The sequence below is a fragment of the Mandrillus leucophaeus genome, unplaced genomic scaffold (assembly GCF_000951045.1).
Source record: "Mandrillus leucophaeus isolate KB7577 unplaced genomic scaffold, Mleu.le_1.0 Scaffold929, whole genome shotgun sequence".
Taxonomy (NCBI): Eukaryota; Metazoa; Chordata; class Mammalia; order Primates; family Cercopithecidae; genus Mandrillus; species Mandrillus leucophaeus.
The window spans coordinates 365,235-375,822 of record NW_012110130.1 but is presented as its reverse complement, the minus strand read 5'-3'; the positions used below and the strand labels follow the sequence as shown (position 1 = coordinate 375,822).

Genomic DNA, 10,588 nt, shown 5'->3' with positions numbered 1-10,588 from the left:
AGCTTGCAGTGAGCCGAGATCGCGCCACTGCACTCCAGCCTGGGGCACAGAGCAAGACTCCGTCTCAAAAAAAAAAAAAAAAAAAAAAAAAAAGAGGGCCTCCTTAATTTTTAGTTTTACAGACTGCTGTAGCAATTTAGTTCCTACAACAGGTGTTGTTACTTTAGTAGTATTTAGGAAAACCTGGAATTTCAGGTTGCTTAGATTTTCAAATCACTGACAAAATTATTTCTAAAGTAATCTATATATTTCCCCAAAAAGGTATCAATAAGATACTTCTTGAAATTAGACAACTAAGTTCTAAGATTCATAAGGGGAGATAATATTGAAAGAATAAGCAAGACAGTCATGGAAAAAGTAAGTTGGATATCTACCTGTGAGGCAGGGGAACAGGATCTGGAGGCAGTGACCTTCAGACCCACTGCTGCTGACTGGTTATCAGAGGCTACTTCGTTTTCACCCCTACCTTTTTCTGCGTGGCAATTGCTCCGTGGCAGTTGTAAGCCCTCCGTTTTCTGCCTGACAGTTGAAATATGAAAATACCGGCCGGGTGCAGTGGCTTGTGCCTGTAATCCCAGCACTTTGGGAGACCGAGGCAGTCGGATCCCCTGAGGTCAGGGATTCGAAACCAGCCCGGCCAACATGGTGAAACCCGTTCTCTACCAAAAGGAGAAAAATTAGCCCGGCGAGGTGGTGAGCGCCTGCAATCCCAGCTACTCAGGAGACTGAAGCAGGAGAATGGCGTTCACCCTGGAGGCAAAGGTTGCAGTGAGCCGAGATCACGCCACTGCACTCCAGCCTGGGCAACAGTGCGAGACTCCGTCTCAAAAAAGATAAAGAACAAAAATAAAAATAAAAAATGAGCCAGGTGTGGTAGCACATGCCTGTGATCACAGCTACTCGGGAGGCTGAGGCAGGAGAATTGCTTGAACCCAGGGGGTGGAGTCTGTGGTGAGCCGAAATCATGCCATTGCACTCCAGCCTGGGCAACAAGAGTGAAACTCCGTCTCAATAAATAAATAAATAAATAAATGTCTGCTTTCACTGCCTTGCTTTGTTTGTGTGCTTTGTCCAATTCTTCAAAATGCCAGAGAACATGGACAACTACCCTCAAGTGGTAACACCTGACTTTTTACAACAAATTTAATATCAATTTAATCAAATATGATATTTTTTAAACTAACCCATAATAGCAAAAGAAGAAAACTTGGAACAATTTTTTTTTTTTTTTTTAAGATAGAGTCTTGCTCTGTCGCCCAGGCTGGAGTGCAGTGGCATGATCTCAGCTTATTGCAACCTCCACCTCCCAGGTTCAAGGAATTTTCCTGCCTCAGTCTCCCAAGGAGCTGGAACTCAGGGTCACGCCACCATGTCCAGATAATTTTTGTATTTTTTGGTAGAGGTGGGGTTGCGCTATGTTGACCAGGCTGGTCTTGAACTCCTGACCTCATGTGGTCTGCCCACCTTGGCCTCCTGAAGTGCTGCGATTACAGATGTGAGCCACTGCACCTGGCCAAACAATGTATTTTATAATCTTGGAGTAAAGTAGACATTTTTAAACAAAATACAAAGCCTGAGAGAGAAAGTCTGATAAACGAAGCTAAACAATAATTTACATTTTTCAATTGTGCAAAAAATTCCATAATTGAAAGACAAAGAACAGAGAAAACTATTTGCAACGTATAACATAGACTTAAAAAATATTTTTTTAGAGACAGTCTCACTCTGTCACCCAAGCTGGAGTACAGTGGCATGATAGACTCACCACAGCCTCGACCTTCTGGGCTCAAGCAATCCTCCTGCCTCAGCCTCCCTAGTAGCTGGGATTACAGGCATGTGCCATCATGCCTGGCAAGTTTTTATTTTTTGTAGAGATGGGGTCTCACTGTGTTGCCCAGGATGGTCTCAAATTCCTGGCCTCAAGCAATCCTCCTGCCTCAGCCTCCCAAAATGCTGGGATTACAAGCATGAGCCAATGTGCCCGGCCATAACATAGATTTAAAAGGCTAGGTTCCTTAATATATAAAGAGTTCCTGTATCTCAGTAAGACCAACAACCAACTGTAAAAGTAAGCAAAGGATACAAATAGAGAATTCATAGAACAGGACACAAAAATGGCTCATGCCTGTAATCCCAGCACTTTAGGAGGCTGAGGCTGGCGGATCATGAGGTCAGGAGTTTGAGACCAGCCTGATCCACATGTTGAAACCCCGTTTCAACTAAAAATAGAAAAATTAGCTGGGCCTGGTGGCACACGCCTGTAATTCCAGCTGCTCGGGAGGCTGAGGCAGGAGAATTGCTTGAATCCAGGAGGTGGAGGTTGCAGTGAGCCCATATCACGCCACTGCACTCCTGCCTGGGCGACAATAATGAGACTCTATCTCAAAAAATAAATAAATAAATAAATAAAATAAGAAAATAAAAGAGGCCACTATAGGTTTTTGCATTTTGGTTAATGCCTAAGAAGGGCTCCCTCCATCCTGCCCCATCCCAGTTATACAGGCACGTATGTATATGTACATGGTGTGGTAGGTGTGTCTTTTGAATAACTGTTAAATAATTAAACAACACAGGGGTATAGTATGATCCCCTTCCCACCTACCCGACCATCAACACTTTGCTTCTATGGATAGAATATCTGTTATTTGGAATTCTTGCCTGTGGTAATTCTAGGAGTTTTTGCTTCAGTGGGTGTATTGTACTCTTCACCTTTTCTCCTTGCTACAAAACAGTCAATCCAGGGGACTTTCACAGAATTTATCTGACTGGCAAAGATGTGCCTTAAAAGGAAATCAGTCTGGTACAACTGTGCTTCCTAAACTTCAAGTGCACATGAATCACCTGCGGATCCTCATTCAGAAGATTTGATAGGGTTGGAGATCCTACATTTCTAACAAGTTCCCAGGTGATGTCAAGGCTGCTGCTTCCATGGACCACACTTTGAGTAACAAGGCCATACAATGTGTTCCTATATCACAAGGGACCAAGATACTTCTCTTAAGAATTATACTTGGCTCATCATAGCCACTGTTATCTTGGTCACCTTTAACTTTGATTTAACTGTTCACATTTTAATTCAACCAAAAAACATTTATAGAGTCTGTTATGTGTAAACCCTATGCTAGTTGATTTCAACCAACATTACCAAACATGTTTGAGTTCCAGTCCCTGTGCTAGGCTTCCAAGATTAGTGATAATTCAGGCCCATTCTTTGCCATGTCATTCATTAATTCATTCCATATTTATTGAGGGTCTACTATGTTCAGGAGTTGGAGATAAAGCAGTGATCAAAACAAACAAATTTGTTTATTAACCCCCAAAGTGTTTATTGTTAACCCCAAATAAGTTTAGTGAGAAAAATGATCAATGGGGGAGACAATCACACAATTAAGCTCTTCATCCTTATTACTTCTTTCTTCTTCTTCCCTTTTCCTTCCCTGAACAATTCAATCCAAAATCATGAGGTGGGGCCAAGCAAGGTAGCCTTCCAAGGGAGGAAGGGCTATGAGAGCTAAATGCAACATATGATTCTTGACAGGACATTTCTGCTATAAAAACATGATTGGGCCAGCTGCAATGGCTCACACCTGTAATCCCAGAACTTTGGGAGGCCAAGGTGGGAGGATCACTTGAGCCCAGGAGTCTGAGACCAGCCCTGGCAACATAGTGAGACCTAGTCTCTACAAAAAATTTTTTTAAATTAAGAAAAAAAAAAAAAGCTGGCTGTGGTGGCATACACCTGTATGTTAGCTCGGAGGTTGTGGTGAGAGGATCACTTGCGCCCGGAAGGTCAAGGCTGCAGTGAGCCCTGTTTGCAACACTGCACTCCAGCCTGGGTGACAGACTGAGACCCTATCTCAAAAAACAAACAAACAACAAACGCTGGGACAATGGTAAACTTAAATGGGATGTGAGGATTACATGGTAGTAATGTACCAGTGTTAATTTCCTGATTCTTTTCTGTTTAATTTTTTTTTTTTTTTGGTCGCCCAGGCTACAGTGCAATGGCACCATCACAGCTCACTGCAGCCTTTGCCTCCTAGGCTCAAGCAATCCTCCCACCTCAGCCACCTGAGTAGCTGGGACGACAGGCGTGTGCCACCACACGTGACTAATGATTATTTTTTGTAGAGACAGGGTCTTGTTATGTTGCCCAGCCTGGTTTCAAATTCCTAGAATCAAGGGATAGAACTGCCTCTGCCTCTGCGCCTGGCAATTTGCTGATGGCTGTGTTGTTATTTAGGGAATGTCCTTGTCTGTAGGAAATACTATAGTCTTCAGGGGTGAAAGGGTATCAGGTTGACAGCTTACTCTAAATGGTTCAGGGCAAAAAAAGTTCTTGCAGTGTTTCTTTAAGTTTGAGACTGGGTAATTAGAAAAGAGCGACAAGTTGCAGGCTTTAAGATTATTCCTAGGATTCTGGGTGTTGGAGGCGGGTGTGAGGATGTGTGGAAGGAAAAGAGTCCTGAAAGAAGGTGATTTGGAAGACAGAGGGGAGTCAGCCTGAGTTCTTGCCCTTCAATAGCACGCATCTTTGGGCAAAGGGGGCCTCGGCCAGGGTCCATGCTTAAAGGTCCTGCTTTTGCCTTTTTTCTGCTCTGAAAACTCCCCGTGCAGAAGAATGGTTGAATCCGCAGTGAAAAAGGGACATGTCTATCAGCTCGGACTCCCTCTTCTATTTCAGTCCAGAATCTCCTGCCCAAAGGCTCTGGGGTTGGTTGGGCTTCTGTTCCATCACCTCAGGGTTGATCGGGCCACATGTGTGCACGCCACAGCGCACTGCGGGGCGCTGTTTGTCGGACTGTGGACAAAGCTTGTACCTAGAACTGGATGTCCACGTGGGTGGGTGGGAGGTCCTAGAGAGGGGCGGCTTTTTGCCAGCGGCCACATTTAGCTGGGGCTCAAGGAGTTCCTGTTAGAGAATTCTAAATTTGAACTTGGTCTTTCAGGTCTTGGGAAGACGTGTTTGTCACGGTAGGAGAGAGACGACACTCTCTCTAGACTGTGCTGAGCCGGAAGAAGGCTCACAGCAAGCTTAGGCTGAAGCCGTAGGACGCCTCAGGCTCTGGACCTACAAAACCCAGAGTGCAGGCGAGCGCTGAGCTCATCACGTGCTGCGCCTCGGCCAGTCGCACGAGTGTGTGGCACCTTGTGGGCGGAGACCGCGCCTCTCCGCGCGGTGGGCGGGGACACGCGGCTCGCGCACTGTGGGCGGTGCCCGGCTGGGGCCACGCCTTTTCCGGCCCGCCGCGCGGCCTAGGCTCCCGCGTGTTTAAAAGCGGGTTTGTGGATACTGCTGTCTTAATTGCTGTGCTTGGCGGACAGACAGGCGAGATGGCGGCGGAGGTGTTGCCGAGTGCGAGGTGGCAGTATTGTGGGGCGCCCGACGGGAGCCAGAGAGCTGTACTGGGTAAAGACTGCAGAGCTGGAGCAGTGCTCCTCTAACCCTACCCCCTTCCGTCTCGGTATCTCAGCTGTCCCCTCGCACTCCGTTAGGCTTCTCCCCAGCGGGGCCAGGACGCCTGTAGTCTCCACCACTCTCCTGGGCTCGGTCGGGGCTGCCCTGTCCGTCTTTCTGTCACTACCGCCCAGCCGGATTGGGACATCCCACTCACCCGCTCCCCAGGGCTGTGTCCAGGACCCTGCTGTCCCCTCACCCACCAGGTCTCCCACCTCCCCCGTTTCCCTCTCTTCACTGGGCAGGGGTTCCTTCTGTCACTTTAGGTGTGGACCAGGCGTCTGCTGTCAGCCTCCTTCCGCGAGACATTCCCCCCTGTCACAGCCCCTCCCCAGGGTTCTCTCACCTCCCTAACCCCTCTTCTCAGCTGGCCCCGGATCTCCTCTAATTCCCTTTGGGTCAGGACCCGGGCTTCCTTGCCATCCCCATTCTGACACTCACTCCCTCCCAGTGACAGTCTAGTCCCACCGTACATTGTGTGGCCTTCTGCTCTCACCTAATTCTTGGGCTGCACTCTTACAGTCCAGTTCTCCAACGGGAAGCTACAGAGTCCGGGCAACATGCGCTTTACCTTGTATGAGAACAAAGATTCCACCAACCCCAGGAAGAGGAATCAACGGATCCTGGTAAGTGAAGCAGTTGCCAGCTGTCTCCACTCTGCAGGGCTCAGAAGGCGCCTGGGAGTGGGTGGTGTGGGAGGGAGTGAGGGGAGAAACAGGAGAGTAGTAGCAAATGGACCTTTGAAGAACTCTGATGCCCAGCAACTTGGGATGTGGGGACAGGCTCCATCTTTCATTCATTTATTCTTTCAACAAGCATTTATGGAACCTCCTCTGTATCCCTGTGCTGCAAGCTTCTAGGAAAGCAGCCAAATCAGGCCTAGCCCCACTCGGAGTTCATACTCTAGAACAGGGTTTCTTAACCTCAGGACTATTGACTTTTGGGGCCAATAATTCTTTGCTGTGGGGGCAGCATCCCTAGTCTCTACTCACTGGATGCCAGTAGCACCAGAGTGGATTTCCCTGGATTGAGAACCTCTGCTCTAGAGAGATGAGAACTGGCTGTGAGGGACACTTTTACACAAAGCTCTGAGGCCACGTGCGGAAGAGTACAGGGCAGAGTGAGCTCAGTGGGAGGAGAGGTGTCTGCCAGAATGCCTTCCTTGGGGAGGTCATGTTGGAGCTGAGCCTTGAAGGCTGGAACGAGGGTTTGGCAGTCAAGGTTTGGTGTTCTAAGTGAAAAGGATAGCGAGGACAAATGCAGAGAAGCAGGAAAGCTTGCTTATGATTGGGGAGTCAATCAGCCATGGTCCTGAGAGTATACAAAGAACAGTCATGGGAGAGATGGGCAAAGAAGGTGAAAAAGGGCTTGGACTTTGGGCCAAAGAGAGATTGCTTACAGAATCACTTTGTTGCATGCCTATAAGTGCTAGAAGCCCAGGGCCTCTCTCTCAAGTCTTGTGATAGAATTCCCCCAAGAGCTTTTCATACCATTTAGAAGCTAGCACCATCTGAGGCTTCTCTTCCAAAAGTTGTCTTGCTTCCCCCGCAGGGACACCCCATATTCCCTTAGAGAGAGTGGAGCTGGATCATCTGCCAGAGATGAACTAGTTCTAATCCATTGTGAGTCTGGATTCAAAAGCCTCAGCAAATGTAGAAAAGAGAGATGATGCTTAATACCTTTCAACATTGGTTGTAAATGGAGTTTCTCCTCTCTGCATTTTAGGCAGCTGAAACAGATAGACTTTCCTATGTGGGAAACAATTTTGGTACTGGAGCCCTCAAATGCAACACTTTGTGCAGGTAATGGCAGGGGAAGGGACAGCAGGAAGGGTGATGGGGTTGGGAGTGGTGGCAGCACTGGCACTGCTGTTTCCTGTCTGTTTTTTTTTTTTTTTTTTTTTTTTTTTTTTTGAGTGTCACTGTGTCTCCCAGGCTGGAGTGCAGTGGCGTGATCTCGGCTCACTGCAAGCTCCGCCTCCCGGGTTCACGCCATTCTCCCGCCTCAGCCTCCCAAGTAGCTGGGACTACAGGCGCCCGCCACCGTGCCCGGCTAATTTTTTGTATTTTTAGTGGAGACGGGGTTTCACCATGTTAGCCAGGATAGTCTCGATCTCCTGACCTTGTGATCCACCCGCCTCGGCCTCCCAAAGTGCTGGGATTACAGGCTTGAGCCACCGCGCCCGGCCTCCTGTCTGTTTTAAGGGCAGTAGGAGCCATCTAGAGCGGTTTACTAGGTGATTCCTGTGTTCCTATTAGACATAGAGCCCTTCCCCTCACCTGTAGACATTGCTGGAAAGGAAAGATAACTTGAATTTCCTAACAACCTCATTTGTAACCTTGTTTGTTTATAGCTGTCTTATTCCAAAAGGCAGCTCTCTCCATTAATTTGGAATGTGTGACTAGTAGGTCAAAGCTTGCGTGAAGTTTACCTGGGAACTAACGACAGGTAAAGAACTTGGTAGTGTTGAAGGCTCTGGGCTGGGAAAGAGAAGCCTGGGATTCCCATCCCTCTGTGCTGCTGTTTGACTGAGTGGCTGGGTAACTGCCCATCACTGACCCCTAGTCTGTACAATGAAGATTGTCCAACCTCAACTATATCGCTCTTGGGGGCGGGCATGATGCAGACAGGGCCCTGTGATGGTACCCAACAATGAACTACAAACCAGGCCCTTTCTGAGCCTTACTGGACCATACTCCAATAGAGGTCAGATTGCTGTATAGGTGCTGAGAACTACTAACCCTGCACTCTCCCCTCTCAACGATGCCCTAGTTCCAACTGGTCTCCTTCCCGTTTACTTGATTTTGCTTCCATAAAACTGTTGTGCCATAAATTCTAGTGTAATTCTAGATTCCTACACCCCAAAAGAGTTTTCCATTATAGTACAGCAGCGAGCCCGAATGTGATCAACTACCAGAATCACCTGGTAGCTTTTTTCTTTGTTTTCCAGAACCACCTCATATCCTCCCATCCCATCCTATCCTTTCCTTTTCCCTCTCTATGCAGAGAATTGCTGTGGGGTAGGGGTAGAGGGAGATTATTGTTACCCATGAGTAGGTGATGCATTTCTCAGGTGTGTGGGCAGAGAGAAGGTTGAGAACTTTTATTTTATTTTTATTTTATTTATTTATTTATTTTTTTGAGACTGAGTCTTGCTCTGTCGCCCAGGCTGGAGTGCAGTGACCGGATCTCAGCTCACTGCAAGCTCCGCCTCTGGAGTTCATGCCATTCTCCTGCCTCAGCCTCCTGAGTAGCTGGGACTACAGGCGCCTGCCCCCTCGCCTGGCTAGTTTTTTGTATTTTTTAGTAGAGATGGGGTTTCACCGTGTTAGCCAGGATGGTCTCGATTTCCTGACCTCGTGATCTGCCCATCTCGGCCTCCCAAAGTGCTGGGATTACAGGCTTGAGCCACCGCGCCCGGCAAGGTTGAGAACTTTTAAACAGGAAAAAGGGCCAGGCGCGTGGCTCACACCTGTAATCCCAGCACTCTGGGAGGCTGATAGGGGCAGGTCACCTGAGGTCAGGAGTTAGACCAGCCTGGCCAACATGGTGAAACTCTATCTCTATTAAAAATACAAAAATTAGCCAGGCATGGTGGCATGTGCCTGTAATCCCGGCTACCCGACAGGCTGATACAGGAGAATTGCTTGAACCCGGGAGGTGTTGTGAGGTTGCTGTGAGCCAGGATCACTCCACTCCAACCTGGGCGACAGCAAGACTCTGTCTCAAAACAAAAAAAGGAAGCTGTGCAAATAATACTTTTGAATAATCCGTTATTACTTGTATTATTCCTTCTTTATTCAGGCATTTTGTGGGAATTTTGAACAAGACCTCTGGCCAAATGGAAGTATACGATGCTGAATTATTCAACATGCAGCCACTGTTTTCAGGTAGGTCCCAGTCATGAAAGCTGTCAGAAACAACGCATAGTTTGGGTTTGCTGGATGAGTTGGCTTGAGTTTTAGATTTACAAAACACCTTTTTTAGTTACTTTTATTTATTCTGTTTTTTCTGCTTTGTCTCTGTTGAGAAAATGGTTTTATATATGTATACTTTTTTTTTTTTTTGAGATGGAGTCCCACTCTGTCACCCAGGCTAGAGTGCAGTGGTGCAATCTCGGCTCACTACAACCTCCACCTCCCGAATTCAAGCAGTTCTTCTGCCTCAGCCTCCTGAGTAGCTGAGATCACAGGCGCACATCACCACACCTGGCTAATTTTTGTATTTTTAGTAGAGACGGGGTTTCACCATGTTGGCCAGGCTGGTCTCAAACTCTTGACCTCAGGTGATCCATCAGCCTTGGCCTCCCAAAGTGCTGGGATTACAGGCGTGAGCCACTGCGCCCAGCCTAGAGTTTTTATTCAGCACACACTTATTGATAACCTAATGTACCAGGCACCAAGCTGGGGCTGTGGATGTGGCAGTAAGCAAGACAGACACAGATCCTGTCCCCATAGTGTTTAGAGACTTGAGATCAGAGGTTCATAAAAGCAAGCTGAGCAGTGATCAGAGCAGAATATTAGAGGACATGTCTGATATAAAATCTTTTCCCTCAAAGAACTGCCTTAATTCTTTTTATTTTTTATTTTTGTAAATTATTTTATTTCTTCCTTGATGATTTCGAGGGTCTATCTTCAAACCAGTACAAATATTTCATACGTAATACCTGGCTATTTTCTAAACAATCGAATTTGTTGCACAAACAATTTGTTGCACAATAAGCTACCTCACATCTTTCAGCAAGAGGTACATTAAATTTGAATAGTAAAGACATTATATAATGAACTAGGACATAATTAAAATTTGCTTTAAATATTTGGGGGAGAGGACACCACACTTCTGCTCAATAAAGAGAAACATTTTTACAGTCCAGAGGTCTTTTATTTTTTAAACACCTATTATGCCATGAATTCATAGGGGATAGGTTCCAGCAGCTCAGGCTCCTTCCCATTGGTTCTCACAAAGTGTGCTTCTCTGGGTGGAGCAGGCTGGTGCTTCAGTTGAACCCAGGTACCTTTCTCTTTGGCTTCTTTCTTTTTCTAATCATCTTTCTTCACGTGTTTCAGGAAGCTTTCTCACCTCTTAGAGTGCTTAGTGTGCTGCACATTAATTCTCTTGGCAAGAATCTTG

The 10,588-nt window shown here is 46.9% G+C and overlaps 1 protein-coding gene across 1 annotated transcript in view; it reads left to right on the top strand.

Annotated features, from left to right (window-relative positions):
• The first annotated feature begins 5,230 nt into the window (after window positions 1-5,230).
• Window positions 5,231-10,588, top strand: part of POLR1E (polymerase (RNA) I polypeptide E, 53kDa) — a 20,744-nt gene continuing 15,386 nt past the window's right edge. The window contains exons 1-4 of the mRNA XM_011970113.1: window positions 5,231-5,410; window positions 5,981-6,084; window positions 7,184-7,260; window positions 9,263-9,348. Of these exons, the coding sequence (XP_011825503.1) occupies window positions 5,335-5,410; window positions 5,981-6,084; window positions 7,184-7,260; window positions 9,263-9,348 (343 nt within the window). The 5' untranslated portion in view covers window positions 5,231-5,334. The remainder of the gene's footprint in view (window positions 5,411-5,980; window positions 6,085-7,183; window positions 7,261-9,262; window positions 9,349-10,588) is intronic.